The sequence below is a fragment of the Gastrolobium bilobum genome, unplaced genomic scaffold (assembly GCF_033153095.1).
Source record: "Gastrolobium bilobum isolate Gb01-03AN ecotype WA unplaced genomic scaffold, APGP_CSIRO_Gbil_v1 utg4504, whole genome shotgun sequence".
Lineage (NCBI taxonomy): Eukaryota > Viridiplantae > Streptophyta > Magnoliopsida > Fabales > Fabaceae > Gastrolobium > Gastrolobium bilobum.
In genome coordinates, this window is record NW_026899275.1 from 150,302 (window position 1) to 167,283 (window position 16,982).

General features: G+C 31.7%; 2 protein-coding genes across 2 annotated transcripts; one reads left to right on the forward strand and one right to left on the reverse strand.

Annotated features, from left to right (window-relative positions):
• The first annotated feature begins 1,805 nt into the window (after positions 1-1,805).
• On the forward strand, positions 1,806-8,990 carry LOC133289088 (probable aquaporin TIP-type alpha). Its single transcript, XM_061486952.1, has 4 exons — positions 1,806-1,938; positions 2,196-2,446; positions 2,994-3,317; positions 8,591-8,990. Exons 1-4 carry the CDS (start codon positions 1,806-1,808, stop codon positions 8,747-8,749), a joined length of 867 nt encoding a protein of 288 aa, XP_061342936.1. The 3' UTR covers positions 8,750-8,990.
• LOC133289089 (uncharacterized) lies at positions 4,579-8,555 on the reverse strand. Its single transcript, XM_061486953.1, has 6 exons — positions 8,425-8,555; positions 7,485-7,604; positions 7,312-7,365; positions 5,859-6,016; positions 5,525-5,707; positions 4,579-4,926 (listed from the first exon to the last, which is right to left on the reverse strand). The coding sequence occupies exons 2-6, from the start codon at positions 7,533-7,535 to the stop codon at positions 4,701-4,703; spliced, it is 672 nt and encodes a 223-aa protein (XP_061342937.1). The 5' UTR covers positions 7,536-7,604; positions 8,425-8,555; the 3' UTR covers positions 4,579-4,700.
• Positions 8,991-16,982: the final 7,992 nt, after the last annotated feature.

The window sequence follows — 16,982 nt, forward strand, 5'->3', positions numbered from 1 at the left end:
GGATATTGTGTCTATTTTTTCATCCCTACTCTATCTATTTATCTTTAATACTATTAGATTAGAATTTCATTTGACTTTAGTCCTCTCTCTCTTTTCTTGAGATATTGATTTAATGATGTTGGAGATTAATAAATAAAGTAAGCATGAAAAAAATAGATATAATATTTTATCACATATAATAATTACTCAATATTTATTAAATCATATGTGTAATTTAACACAAATTGTTGATATAATTATAAACTGATTTAATGTGTAATTTAACACTAATAAATAAATGTTTAAACTGATTTAATTTAAAAGATACATTTGGTATTATTTTAAAGGGAAACGTGTTTGTCCTTTTAAATGACACAACTTATATCCTTTCACTCTCACAAAGAGGTGGGACCCACACCTTTATATTTTTTGTCCACTCTCTCTCCTTCTTTATATATCTCTTTCTCTCACTTAAAATGACACAATTTTATGTCCTTTAAAATGATACACATTTTTCCCTATTTTAAATGAAATAATGTTGTTTTAATATATATTTGTTGTCTTTATATTTTCTCTTCTCCTTTAAATTAGTGAAAAAAAAGAAAAAGAGAATATTCTAAAGGAGAAAGAATATAAAAAAAACCAACATATATGCTGCGAAACACTTTTTTCCAGTTAAAGTAACACAAAGTTGCGTTTTTTCATATGATAAATATTTTTCGCTTAAATTTTATAAAAAAGTAAGATATAATTGTTGTTGCAATTGTTAGAAATCGATACACAAATCACACAAATTGAGAAAATAGAAAAGAGAAAGGGATGGGAAATTCATATGTTTACTCGTAGGCTACGTCTAACTTGTCTGTATTATATTTATATCACCATCAATCGTTATAAATTACTCAGTTTATAAAAGAATATAAATAGAATTTAGAAAGTCCATATGTTCAGGAGCTCAAACCCAATCTACTGACAAAAAAAGAAAATTACAATAAGTCAAGACTCATAACAATACCATGCTTCTATTGGTCCGGGGGTGCTGCCCCTATATCATGTTGGGGCGGCTTCCCTAGATCCGTCCCTTCACCTGAAACCCCATTTAATTTTCTGCTGAACCGACAACAAGAGTCCTTGTTTGAATGCGAAGTATGAATAATATTGTCTATCATTAATAAAAAGAAAAAATGTTTATCTTTTTAAATGATACAATTTATATTCTTTCACTCTCACAAAGTGGTGAGACCCACACTTTTATATTTTTCTATCCACTCTCTCTTCTTTTTTATCTATCTCTTTCTTTCACTTAAAATGACACAACTTTAAAATGATACACACTTTTTCCTAAATAAAAATTGCACAAGATTCAATACACAAAGTCAGACAAGTCATTGGAACCGCAACCGCAAGGGATAAGCTACACTTGGTTTTTGTCCTAGTTGAGAAAATTAGGATGGACATAACATAACACCGAAATCAAACATTGATTGCCGATATAGATGAATGTGCAGGAAATAGTTACTCAAATTGTAATAAGCAGCCAACACATATCACTATGTGTCAACCATATAGCATATGACCAAACCAGGTGTCTCACCCAAGTCCAACACCTATTTTCTTCAAATAAGCACAATCACTCCACTTTTCAGCCATGCAAAGGACCTTCTTTTGGCCTCTCTTCCTCAAAGTTTTCTCACCTTTCAAATTTCCCATTTTGCAGTTTCATTTGCTGCAAAAAACAACCTTTTCTGAAAAGAATAGTCACAATCTCAGCTTGATCAGGACCATTCATCTTGAAAGATTAAAATCTTAGGAAAGGTGAAATTGTGATGGCAACCCGTAACTATGCTTTTGGAAGACAGGATGAGGCTACTCACCCAGATTCCATGAGAGCCACTTTAGCTGAATTTGCCTCAACTCTCATCTTTGTCTTTGCTGGAGAAGGCTCTAGCCTTGCTTTGGGTATGTATATATATATACTCAAAATCTCTACTTGCATGCTTAACTAGCTTGGTTCATACTTCACATAAATAAATGGTTTAAATTTTTATTGTCTATTCCTCTCATTTTCATGTATAAACTTTTTTATCAACTTGGATCTTTGTGCTTTTGTTAATGTAACAAACGATATTTATTATTTAACACATGCATGCCATGATTAAGCTAGTGTTTTTTTGGGCATGCATGATGGTGATTTGCGTACTCTCTCTTTGTTGCAGTTAAGATTTACAAGGATGCAGATTTCTCAGCTGGTGAGTTAGTGGCAGTTGCACTTGCACATGCCTTTGCTTTCTTTGCTGCTGTATCTGCTAGCATGCATGTGTCCGGCGGCCATGTCAACCCGGCCATCACTTTCGGTGCTCTCATCGGCGGCAGGATTTCGGTGGTCCGGGCAGTCTACTACTGGATTGCTCAACTTCTGGGTTCTATAGTGGCTGCCCTCTTGCTCAGGCTTGTTACCAATAACATGGTAAACTAACTCCCTCTTTTCTTTCATTTTCCCTTTTATTATCATCTATGATAAATAGAGACTCAGAACTCGAGATCACTGATTAAACAGAAACAATCTCTTACCAGTACTTACCAATCAATTTTAAAATAAGCTAATTACTTAATTAATATTGTAGCTACAAGATTTCCATTGGTATGATAACTACAAGATTATAAAAACCACTCCCGCTTAACCCCACCAAGCGAGCGTGGGGTAGAGGAAATCCTTGTAGCAAAGAGGCGGTTTCTTGGATTCGAACCCGCGACGCGACCTTTCAGTCATAAAGAAACAACTCGGCTCACTCCTTTTATAACTACAAGATTATAGCACAAGTAAAAATTTTATTGTCACAAAATTAAACACTTAATGAAAAGTTGGCAAAACTTATATGTTATTGTGGTTGTTTATTGTAGTCTAATCTTGTATTGTAGTCTAATCTTGTAAATACAAGATTGGATAATAGTGACATGATCAAAAATTGAACTTTCAGTGAAAACTGATATGTTGTTGTGGTTACTTCTTACAGAGACCAGCAGGGTTCCATGTGGCAGTGGGTATTGGAGCATTTCATGGGCTTATACTTGAGATTGTGATGACATTTGGGCTTATGTACACAGTATATGCTACAGGAATTGATCCTAAAAGGGGTAGCATTGGTACCATTGCACCCTTGGCAATTGGGCTCATTGTTGGGGCAAACAACCTTGTTGGTGTGCCATTTGATGGAGCATGCATGAACCCTGCACTGGCTTTTGGGCCTTCCTTGGTGGGCTGGAGATGGAACTATCACTGGATCTACTGGGTGGGCCCATTTATTGGAGCAGCAATTGCAGCACTGATATATGAATATGTTGTGATCCCAACTGAGCCACCTCATCCACACCAACCTTTGGCTCCTGAAGATTACTAGTTACCTTTATCTATTAAATTTTAAGTGTTACTAGTTGCCTAAAATATAAGGTTATGCTTGTGTTCCTTTTGTTTTTTTACCACCTTTCTGTTCTAGTTGCCACAAAGCTACTACGTCTGAGTTTGCATTTTTATTTTTCTTCTGTTTTTGGGGTCTCAACTCCCAAAACTTAGTTAAGTGTGTAGCTATTGTCTTTTGTATGCGGCACATATATTGAATAAAATGTATGATCCTGTTTTCTATAGTAATTGGCATCAGATTCAAGTGACACTTGACTTGATTGTAAACTAATATACTAAAATTAATCAATAGAATATAAAAAGATTACCTATTTGAAGGGTGTAGATGGTTTAATTGTAACATGATCTAGAGTGTTTATTTACTGAAGATAATAATACCCTATATAACATGAAAGAACGATGGGTACCATTGAAGGCCATTTTTTTTCTTAAGTTTCAATTGATGCGTTTTTATTTCTATGAAAATTTTATTATGGGAAAGTATTTGCAGAAAATTTTTTCTGCCAGAAATATTAAACCCTTTTTTTTATAGCACTTCAATCCTTTTATCCTTGAAGACTCCAAATATCACAATTAAAATTAAATAGTTAAACCGGGAGGTTCCACATTTCTAAACTATGTAGTACTGACACGGGACGTGACATAACACGACATTTTGACAAATTAATTCTAAAAAATCATAACACCGACATTTTGACAAATTAATTTTAAAAAATGTTATATTTCAACACGTTAGAACACGTTTTGCTATTAAATAATATTTTTAATTTATGTAGTGTATATTATATTTAATATTCAATAATTTAAAAAAAAAAAAAACTAAACTTATAATATTCATCAATTTTGCAAAGAAATATAAGATATCTCAAATATTTAAACTAAATTTAATAACATAGTAATCGCAATCTAACGTATCTAATTTTTAGAACTAAAAACTTAACGCAACATAACTTTTGAATTTTTTTTTAATGTCTATAACGTGTGTTGAAGTGTCGGAGAGTGTCGAATACGACACGTCAGAATTTTTGAAGTATCAGTACTTCATAGTTTCTGGATCATCCATATCATCAATCTTTTCTCTCTTTCAAATAAAATTATGAATAGTTTTAGGGCCGTAAATTAAACAAAATTGATTAAGGAATTCGTTTTTGTTATTTCATATTGAATTCACGCGATAAATATTAACAAATTACATAATTGGATTGCTACCTATGCCTAAATCTCATATAAATGGAAAAGGCACAACCTGTCCTTTATGTCTAATAACAAATAAATGCATCATAATAATGTAAAAGAGTCAATATTATACATCTATACTTTGTGTTTGTTTGTAAAACCTGGCGACCCAAGGAGCAAGTTTAGTATCATGAGGTGTCCTAGGGTTGGCAGAGTAATAATCAGACCAAAAACAAGGGTTGAGTCTATCAGCAAATTTTTTGTCAGCATAAAGGCAAAAGGGTAGCCAATTTTCACCTCCATTCATTCTTCTCTTCCTTTCCCTTGGGTATGCTAAGGGTGCTTGTACATACCTACAATTGTGTCAAAAGCATTTAGAAACATAGCAAGTATATCATGTCTGAAGGAAAATGAGAATTCCAGTGATTCTCTATAGCTCTAAAGAACAGGACTTCAAAGATTCTAATACCAACTCAAACTCTTAAACAGTTAAAAGTGTACAGAACAGCCAAAAAAAAACAATGATAGTTTTAAGTAATTTTCCATTGCCTAAACAACTTTTTTTCTTTTTTTGGTTAAATACCAAGGAAAAAGTGTACATAATAGCCAAAGGTCAAGGTAAAACACCAAAGAAGCTCCTAATACAGTAACACGTGGTAAGGAGCTTGTTTTCCTTAACCACCAGAGGTCTCGAGTTTGAGTTTGAGCAGAATAGAGAAAATACTCTTGGGAGAGCCGTCCCCTATAATAGGTCCGGTAGTGCTTGAACTAGATTGGTCGGATAATGGATGAATCGGTGGATATGTCATAACAACAAATGAATAAAAAAATAACTCCCAATAATACTTTGACTTGTGAGGGTAGAGGTGAAGAATTCTTTGTACGTAAATTTATCGTTATATTTTTGCAAAAAATTGTTTTTAGAAATAAATAAATAAAAATAAAAAATACCTGATACCATCGACAATAGCATCCCAGCAAAAATGGGTGTGACCAAACACATGACAAGAAGATCCAACCCTCCTTCCCTCAGCCCCATGTATAGACCTTATTCGATCTTCAAGAGAGTCTGAACCAATTATTTTTGGGAGCTTGGGATAGAATAACATCCTCTTCTCTGGACATAGTTCCTGCCTGTGAACCATGTAAGCAAATATAAGCAAGCCACAAACAGAAAAAGTAACATAATCTTCAATCTGCTTCAAATATTAAAGCACATCATACATGCATAGAAGCAATAATAAGGGATACAGCAAAGCTACAAGTTAAATGACAGATTAATCACCTGGGAACAAAGTGGGAAAAGGTAATGATGTGATCACAAGTCATCTGAATCTCCTTTATCAATTTCATTTGTTTATCATTCATGGCATCAAAATATAAAGCGAGGGAGATATCTGAAAGGCCCTCCGGCCACTTACATGCATAGAAGTCCTTACATGCCTAAGAAAAAAAAAAAAATCATAGGTACAGATTTACATCAAGACCAGTCTAACTGGCAGAGCCTTGTAATTGAGAACTATAAAAAAGTTAAGAATAAACCCAGAGCAATGTATAGATATAAATACTAAAATGCTATTAAAGAAGAATATTCCTCCAATAATCTGCGCAAATATTAACCTGGATCAAAAACAGGCATAAGGAACTGTAAAAATTAATTTACCAAATTCTACATATGAAGAACTAACTTAGTGACATGTTAGAGTGACACCTCATTGCTGGCTCCATTCCTTTCATATCTGGTAAATTGAAGGGTATCCCTAGCCCCAAAAATGCAAGAACATTATCTCTTCTTTTTCCTTTATTTATTAATTCCCCGCAGTAAAGAATCAACTCTTCCAAAAGCTAAAGTTGTTAGTTGAAGGCTGAAGACTGGGGTTTTTATATCTCTAATAACTTTGCACAGAGTCAACATAAGATCAGCCAAACTACATTATCTTGTATCTATTCTTAACCACAGCATATTACTGTTCTCACACAAACTCTTGGTTGATATCTCCCAATTGCTTACTTCTGATTTCGCACTCTAGCTTATTACCAAATAAAGTGCATAGATTTAGGTAGGCTTTCCACACACAATATTAAAAGCTATACTACACCGTGTCTTCTTATTTTATGTACTTCCAAACTTTTGTCATTACCATGGTTTATATCTATATTTGAATTTATTATTGTTTATCCTTAACTCCTTACTACTTCCCATGGCATGTACCAAGAACAAATATAGATAATGGCAACCTCAAGATTAACTCAGTATATTGTTTTATTATAAGGACTTGATTTGAAAATTCTAGCCTCTACCAATAACCTAATCTCCTTAACATATGCCCTTAACACGACCCTCCCTCCCTACAGCCAAAAATTCGTATTGAAGAACCGATCATGGGAAAGAAGGTTATATAAAACGTGGATCGAACAATATTATATCACATTTCAGAACACTGATAACTAGTTTGGCATAACGGTGCATAGTAATTCCAAAACCAGCACAAGCATGGTATTTTCATACAACAAGGGGCGACAATTTTCGGGATCATGATTATATTATATTCTGCTTATGAATAACACAATATCCCCATTGTCAAAATCAAACAGATGCTTATTACACAAAAATATAAACTAGCATAAAGTTCTTATGCAGGTAGTCCTTAATCAAGCACCATGGGAAATTAAGCGCATGATCAGACCATCGATTAACTATTTTTAAATTGCTTACTAGGAGTTAAGAAAATAGTCACCATCTCCAATGACGGGATGCGAAAGCCTGTTATGTCCTTCTCTTTGTCAAAGCTCTGTGAAAAAAGCAGGTTGAGCATTTAAATAAATTGCCCTTAAGGAAAACTTAGGATCCAATCCAACATATGGAATGAAAGATTGAGGAGGTAAAAATTGACACTATATAAGAAATCACCTCATGGTACCAAGAGAACAAAGGAATGATTCCTAATTTATCTACAACCATTGGATTTGTCTCAACTCCAATTCTCTTACATGCATCAAGCAATTTATTCAGCTTTTCAAGAGAATCAACCTGGAGAAAAATCAGCAAAAAATTTATCAGAATAAAAGTATTGCAATAAAGACAAAAAGGATTCAAGAACAAGTATCAACATCATTAACTTCTAGGTGATAGCACGGCCTTACAATCAATGGAAATAGGATAGTAGTAAGTCTGGTTTCTTATATTATATCATATCAAAAAAGACAGATATGCATCAAATCATCTGTGATTTCAAGTCAAAATAAACCCAATGGCAAATCAGGGTGCAGTAAAATACATCTGAAAGAAGGTTCATGGAATTAATGAAATAACATCTCAAAACAAAATAACAAACCGTTTCCTTTTTTATTAATTTTTTGGTGGGGGTAGCTTACATAGGAGCCATGATCTACTGACACCGCTCAGATAAATAAAGTCACTTATCTAGAACTCAGGTTTTAATTAATCAAGTAAGAAGGGAATAAATTCAGATTAAAGCATGGCCAAAGCCAAACTTAACACACAAGCAAGACTACACAAGCTCCAAATTAAAAGTATATATTGTCAAACAACGCATGCAAAGCTAATCAAGTTGGCAAATAAGTTCTAATGGAATTAGACCACAATCCTCTCCTGATACATTTTATATACATCCATTGTGCCTAACTCTCAAACTACAAAGACATTCATGAACCATGAGAAAAGGATTTCATACACAAAATCATCTATGCAATAGATATCATCAAGAACCAATGATCCTAAAAGTTTGACTTGTTAGGTGGAGGCACAAGAATTGTTTTTATTACTAACAGATATGTTTATGTCAAATATTCTACATAATGCATGATCTCATGATCAAGGGTACAATGACCTTACATAATTTTGTTCCTCACGACGGCACCAAAGGTCATGGTTTCCAGGAACATAGAAGACATGCTCAAATCTTTCTTTCAAAAGAGACATTGTTACAACAAACATGGAATATGTCTCTGCCACATCACCTGCCACAAGAAGAACATCATTCTTGTGCTTGACAGTGGACAAGCACTTCACCCACTTCAAGTTCTCAGCATAATCAGTATGCAAGTCAGACACCACAAACACACGTAACCCATCAGTGTTCCCCAAAACAGAAGGCAATATCTGAGGCCTTCCAAGGTCACCCCTTTTCATGTGTCTCCCATAACTGCAACTAACTGTTAGTTGTTTAGAGAAATATGCAGAGTGCTGAGGCTGTTGAGACAGGGTGAGACAAGAAGGGTTAAACCTCACCACCATGAGCACCCAACAATGATTCAAATTCAGCATAAAAATGCCACCAAGTTAAACAAATGGCAAAAGGGTAGTTGATAATTAGCTCTGAACAGAAAAACCAAGTTCAGATTTGGAACATGAAGGAAAACATAGGAAACATCGAATAAAATACCCAAAACCAAAACAAAACCATGTGAGAGAGAGAAAGGGGTCGAAAAAAAGCACCTTGTTGTGTATTAAACAACGATTTTGCAACAAGAAAACTCGACTTGATGATGAATTGCTAATGGGCCACTTGAAAATTGTGATCTTTTTTTTTTTTTTGATATTGAAAAATGTGATTTTCGATGGAGAAATATGTAATCAATTGCACTAAACCTAAAATTAATATCCTCATATTATGCTAATTTCATTGTACCCTTTCGTAGAGCAAGTATACTTTTACGTATTATGACTTAATTGTAATTAATATTTACAATTTTTCCTGTATTTGTTTCGGGGAAGGATATTATAACAATCAATTAAGTTACAATATAACATTGGTAATAAGATTGATAGTAACTCTAATTGGTTGTTATAATATCCTATCCCATTTCTTTTTCCTCCCTCCAACTTTATTATATATATATATATATTGGGTTTGGTGTTTGTCATTTTAAATGATATAAGTTATGTCATTTTAGGAGAGAGATAGACACAGAATAACGGAAATCATGGGAGAGAGAAAGTGAGTGGTTTTTTTAATTTAAAATTCAAATTTTCTGTGTCTGTATCTCTCTTAAAATGACATAACTATATATATATAGGCAAAAATATTTCTACAGCAACTTTAGATAAGCTTATCTACAGGAGAATATAGTTATAACGTTAAAGTTGCTCTTTTTTCTCTCTCTTCATTTACTTTTCAGAACTTTTTACGTGGAGAGAGAGAAAAGAGCAACTTTAACGTTATAACTATATTCTCCCGGGAGAATATAGTTAAAAATGGCAGCTGTAAATGAAAAGAATTAATCTAAAGTTATATTCTCCCCATATATATATATATATAGGGTTAGGATCAATTTACATTAGTGTAAGTTATATTCTTAATCTTGTCTGTTGATTCCACTCAAATTGTTTAGTAATGTAAGTCATTAGATATAAGTGAATTAATGGTCAAGATTGAGTATAAGACTTCTAATTCTTACACTGGTGTAAGAATATTCTGTCTCATATATGTTATATTCTTAATCTTGTCTGTTGATCCCATTTATATCTAAGGGCTCAAATTGTTTAGTAATATGAGTCATTAGATACAAGTGTATTAATGATCAAGAATGAGTTAGAAGTGTAAGAATATTCTGTCTTATATATATATATATATATATATATATATATATATATATATATATATATGGGGTAAACATTTCTACAGCCACTTTAGATAAGGTTATCTTTTTTTTTTGTAGGTTTAGATAAGGTTATCTACAGTCACCATTTTTAACTATGTTCTCTTGGGAGAACATAGTTGTAATAGTAAAGTTGCTTTTTTTCTCTCTCCTCAGTTACTTTTCAGAACTTGTTTGCTGACGTGGAGAGAGAGAAAAAGCAACTTTAATGTTATAACTATGTTCTCCCGGGAGAACATAGTTAAAAATAGTGGTTGTAGATAACCTTATCTAAAGTGGCTGTAGAAATACTTTTCCCAATATATATATATAGGAAAAAATATTTCTACAGTCACTTTAGATAATGTTATCTACAGCTACTCCTTTTTAACTAAGTTCGACCAGACGTACTTAGTTATAATAATAAAGCTTCTCTTTTTTTCTCTCTCCTCAGACACTGTCGGCTGATGTGGCGGAGAGAGAAAATGCACTTTTAATGTACGACCGGTCGTACTTAGTTAAAAAAGTAGCAGACAACCTTATTTAAAGTGGCTGCAGATTTTTTTTTCAAATATATATATATATATATATATATATATATATATATATATATTCTTCACATGAGACAATTTTGTTCGAAATAGGTCCAAGAATAAAATTTTAAATCCATCCTAAAATAATATTGGAAAATATCAAACACATACCTCCCACCAACATTGCTACCAAAATATATAAATATATGTCTTGAAGTATGAATCTAAACTTATCGACGAAAATCAAAATATTTGTTTTGTTCTTTTTAATATTCACAAATAAGAGTACGGTTATAACATGTGTTAGGATAGGATATTATGTCATTAATTATTTATGGGTAATCATTTTCTGCATTAGAAAGTACGAAGGAAATCGTATGGTGAAAATGTGTTTATGTTTATGTCGTGATTTTTCTATTTTCCAATTCTTCCGCTACATTATTCATTATTTATCCTCTCATTAGCCAGACCCCATTACCTCCTGAGCAAAGACTTCTTGATCGATTGCACATAGTATTTGACTACGGAGAATAAGAATATAACCAAGCCTTTGTAGTATTGAATCAGTGAAGATTTGAGTGATACACTTACTCTTAGACACTTAAGCGATGAGTGAATTGAAAATTCTAGTGAGGAATGTGTATAGATTTAATTCTCTATTCTTTGTGATAGATCTTTGGCTGTGGTTTTATGACTTGCTTGCTTTTGAAAATTGCTTGATTGGATGTTTGTTCTTAGAATTTTCGTGTAATTGTTAAGTCTGGTCATTAATGGATTGATTCAGTGTTTGGTTCTCTTGTTGATGATTCATTTAGCACTTGAATTTATACTTTTACATTTCTTATGTTCGTAAATTAGTCCATTGCTAGGGAAACAATGATTAAATCTGGGAATGATTTGTTAAGTGTCAGATATATTATATCTTTGTATCCAAAAAAAATACATCATATCTTTATGGACAAAAGTATTTGCTTGCTAAGTTGGGGCGCAAAAAGCATGTGCAAAGGAGAACATATTTTGTAGTAGCAGCTCGCTGAGGTGCTCATTCCAGCGAGCAAGCTCAACGACCCTTATCATAAAAAATCTATTATCGTAAAAACTCAGCAAATCACCTCAAAAAGGTAATTACGGTCAATATACGCTTACAAAAAAAAAGGGGCCAGTATACTAAAAAAATATAATGGAGTTATGACACTCTTATATTTTTAAAAAAATTAAAATTAATCGATTAAATTAATTGAATAATCAATGAATCGGTTAAAAGTTAAAAATAATAATAATTAAAATTATGGCCGAGATATCGCGATGCTCATAAAAAAAAAATGGAGTGTCGCGAGGTAGACCACCCTTCGCTGCGATTTGGGAATATGATTCCCAAAGAGTAAATAAATATAACCTTTAATTCTTATACAGTGAATGTAGATAGGTTATCAACATTCATTCTCAAAATGACGTTGTTTTGAATTGAAAAATTAAAAAAATATAATGAAAAAGACTATTATAACCTTAATATAAATTATAATTACACAAATATTTTAATTTCTGCCTCAAAATGACATCGTTTTGGGCTCAATGTAGATAAGTTATCTACATTGACCGTAAAAAAAGCCAACCATAAAAATATTAGCATATGTTTTTAATAAGATGAGATCCAATATATAAGAAGGAATAATTGTTATTAAAAGACTTTTTCAATATTTTTTTGTACAAATGTAATTTACTCTAAATACTTTATTATTTAGTTTTCTTATTTTAATAAAAATAAAAAGGAGAATTTAATTTGGGACAAAATTATTATAGACCGATTGCATATATTGGAGGGCCGGCCTAGTAAAATTGGCTCAATAAACAGCAGAAAAATGGTCATGGTTAAGGTCCAATGATTCTCTACATGTGTTAAAAAATTCTAGATCAGATCACTCACAACTCACATGTAAAAATAACTTTAGAATTAATAATTATTGATTAAGCGATAAAGAAATCGTTATCCCTCTCTATAATGAATCCAACCGTATTGAAGTCCGATAATAACAAATCGATGGATATGAACAAAATAACTCCAGAGAGCAGAGAATCCTCATCTATTGTTCCTCCTGCCTCATAACATTATTAAATGCCCTATGCTTTTGGTAAAGTTAATGCAAAAACTAATTACACCGTCAAAAGCAAAAATAAAATAAATTTGCACATCATGGTCAAATGGGCACATACAATGCCCTTGGTAGGAGTTTTTTTTTTGGATACGAGAATAGATTTTTAGGAATATCATGTTTGGTATCATTTTTAAAAAAATTATCTAGAAAAGTTAGATGTCCCGCTAATCAATTTTGTGTGTAATTTATGGAAAAAATGTACCGTTAACAATACCATCCAGAGATTGATGGGGAAATAAAAAAGGGATAGCAAAAAAAGTAACAAAAGTAATCCTGTGTAATCTTTATTTGATTGAAAAAGGAACTAAAGAGAAAGTATATATGTAATATCACACCAAATTTTCAATAATATTTTATAATTAATCAAATATAGATTCAGTAAATTTATCCAATTGCCAACTAAACAATTTTTTAATTATTTTATCGTTAATATCATTTTCCCATCACATTATTGGTAATCAAAATTTTCGAATAAAAAAAAAAATGTCCTCTACAAAAAATAAACGTCGAGTGTGATGATAAAATGGTAGGAAAGCACATAACATAAACACAACCATGACATATCTCTTTGTTAATTTAAAGGCTCAAAGTCACCCACGTACGCAACCTTTCCATGAGCTCAAATAGAAACCAAATGAGTAACAACAACACAGACACATGGCACTGCCACATACCAAAGCACAAGCAACGCATTCATTGATAGCTGACATACATTAGGATATAGAGGCGACAATTATGACCTTCCAATTTCCAACTCAACAAGAAAACAACCACTTCTAGGGACTCCATTCACAAAGTCTTATTTTAGACTTTTTTCATTTGGACACGCATATGTTTTATCCTTCTCATATGACGTTTTCTTATGTTATCATCATCATTAGGATTCTTATATAGTTGTAAATAATTCTTTTATCTTTTAATTTTTTTAAGTGCTACACATTAAGAAAATACTGTATATATGTAAATTGTTAGAAAGAAAGAGTATCTATATAAGCCTGTTATATTATATATACAAATTTAAGTATGAGATTTATGAATAAATGTAGTAGTGTTTGCTAGGTATAAAAAACTTATAAAATTAATATACAAAGTAGTCATTATATTTTATATAAATCTATCTTGGATTAATCAAACGTTGCCCAGCAAAGTGACAAAGCGAGCTGGGTGTTCTAAAAGCATTAAGATCGCATTAGAGTTATGAATTAAAGACCTCACCTCATGACTTGAAAAAACATTTTATTGTGACAATATTACTCTCTCTTCACTAAGTATATAACAATCGAATTATATAATTATATGTTATCAAAAAAAAAATAATAATAATAATTATATATTGTTAGATTGCACTTAAAATATTATATAATAAAAAATCTAAAACAAAACTTAGTTATTGAAAGTATTACTTTCGGTGTACCCAAGAGTTTTTTCTTGACTTATCTATTTTAAGATAGCATGTTGATAACTTGCCAGTGAAAATACATTATCATCAAAAGTTTACAAATTAAGATAGCATGTTGAAAACTTATCTATTTTTAATGAACTTTTGTTTATGATTTAAACAAAGGGTAAAGTGTGTGTCATTTTAAAAGATATAAAATTGTGTCATTTTAAGTGAGAAAAAGAGATAAATAAAGGAGGAGAGAGAGTTGACAAAAAAAATTAAAGGTGTGGGTCCCACCTTTTTGTGAGAGTGAAAGGATATAAGTTGTGTCATTTAAAAAGACAAACACTTTTCCCTTAAACAAAACAAAAGGCCTTCCCATCGATAACAATCATCCGACTACTTGACATACATTTAACAAATTTGCATAAATTTATATAACAGCCAATATTTTCAAAATCGAATTTTTATGTAGAAACGGAAGGTGTGGTAAAAACGTAAATTTTAGAAATGACACGAAACATAAAATTTCTATACTTAAGGTTAATACATAAAATTATAAACATATGTCATTTAAAACGATATAAGCTTATATTATTTTAGATCCTAACCATTGATTTTCGTCTATCAACGGTTATAATTTATTAGATCAAAATTATTAATTAATTAATAATAAATTTGGCCATTAAGTTTAACCCAATAGATTATAACTGTTGATGGACGAAAATCAAATGTTATGATCTAAAATGATATAAGCTTATATTCTTTAAAAGGATAGATGTTTTCCCATTATTATATATATATATATATATATATATATATATATATATATATATATATATATATATGGGAAAAACATTTCTCAAGCAGCTTGAGATAAGTTTATCTCCGGCTACCCCAAAACTACGTCATTTTATTTATTTATTTCCTTATATTAATTGATTCACTTTTGAAAGGTTATGATTTCATTTTTCTCTCTCTTCCTTATCACCATTGATCCATCTTTGTACGGTTATGATTTAGTAGCCGGGGATAAGATTATCTCAAACAGCTTGAGAAACGATAAGCTATATATATATATATATATATATATATATATATATATATATATATGGTTATATTTATCTCATTTTGCATGAGATAATTAAATTTTCTACACACACACAAAAGATAGTGGGTTCCACTTCTTTTTTTTTCTCTTTTTACCTATGAGTCTCACTTGCAATCTTGTTTCTACAACATAAGATAACTATTTTCTTACAACATAAGAAAATTATTTTCCATATATATATATATATGTGTGTGTGTGTGCACGTAAAACAAAAAATCACACGAGTCAGTACTCAAAATTAATGAATAACTTCATATTTAAAAGATATAAGTCACATAACTATATAAGACATAAGTCTAAAAACACAATAAACGAGAAAATTGAGTAAACGAGAAAATTGAGTAAACAAAAAAGAAAAACAGGGTTTTTTAAAAAATAAAATAAAATAATTGAGTTCAAGTAAGAATGCAAAAACTTACGTTTCTACTATTTTTTTACGTTTTTACGCGGCGTTTCTACCCGTTTTTACTATGGATTATTTTTACTTGCGTTTTAACACTGTGTTTCTACCATTTCTACATTTTTACGTTTTTAGACTAATTTTTTAGACAATAATAACAACTACAAATTTGATTTTAAAAGTATCGGAGAATGATCATTATCAATTTATATATATTTGTTCCGGATGGCCCACTTCTGAACAACCCAATAACTTGGGCCCAAAACCCATCCCCCCCTCTCCCACGTCAGCCCTAATGACTCATATACACCAACCCTCCATACATTCTGTCCCCTAGGCATTTACGCCCCTAGGTGAGACACCAAAATATCTCACCTTGGGATTTCAACCCCCATGGAGACCGCCCCAGACACCATAAATAGTAATCTCCCAACATCAGATGCTGACACCACCGATGCAGAGACTGTATCACTGCCACCACAACAGTGCCAACCACCTCCAATAACTCCTGAGGAGGGTTGACCCCCTCTCACCAACCCACTCAGGGCAGGATGTCACCCCAGTATAAATACCCCTCCCCTGAAGACCAGAGGACATCTTATGTATCGTTACCATGTCAATTTACAAGCCTAAAACATATACACTACCCCCCACTATTTGTTAGCTTAGTTCATACTTGGGCTAACACCGCCTAGCTTGGTTTTTACTTGTGCTAGTTGTGTAACCCATACATTGACCTTCATCCCTCAAGGAAACATATTTGACTTGTAGATCCCAACGGCACATTGGTGGACTTGTAAATCCCAACGGTACAATAGTTTTAAAGAAAAATTGTTAAAATAATATAGTTTGGAAATTATTTATGGGATTAATTTTTTTCATTTTATAGGAGATAATTTTATATTCTATACACGTATAAAAGTGTGTGTGACCCATATTTTCTTTATCTCTCTATCTTGAAATGGCTCTAATGGACTCCACGCACTTTTATGTGTAGAAAATAATTTTATCTTCTACAATATGAAAAATATTAATCCATTATTTATTTAAGAGTTATAGTTTGATATAGTTTCCAAAAAAAAAATTATAGTTTGATATTTTTTATTATTTTTGGTAACATGAATTTTATAAATTTGACACATGTCATTATCATATGAGTAACACACGTCAAATTTGTGGGGAGATGATATATTCAAAAATGCTGAAAAATAATCAAACGATGTCGTTTTG

Coding starts and splice junctions, on each gene's coding strand:
- LOC133289089 (XM_061486953.1), bottom strand. CDS start 7,535: ATGGTTGTAGATAAATTAGGAATCATTCCTTTGTTCTCTTGGTACCAT. Junction 6,017..7,311: donor GCATCCCGTCATTGGAGATG/GTGACTATTTTC, acceptor TTTTTTTCTTAG/GCATGTAAGGACTTCTATGC. Junction 4,927..5,524: donor GCTATTGTCGATGGTATCAG/GTATTTTTTATT, acceptor ACACAATTGTAG/GTATGTACAAGCACCCTTAG.
- LOC133289088 (XM_061486952.1), top strand. CDS start 1,806: ATGGCAACCCGTAACTATGCTTTTGGAAGACAGGATGAGGCTACTCAC. Junction 1,939..2,195: donor AGGCTCTAGCCTTGCTTTGG/GTATGTATATAT, acceptor TCTTTGTTGCAG/TTAAGATTTACAAGGATGCA. Junction 2,447..2,993: donor GGCTTGTTACCAATAACATG/GTAAACTAACTC, acceptor TACTTCTTACAG/AGACCAGCAGGGTTCCATGT.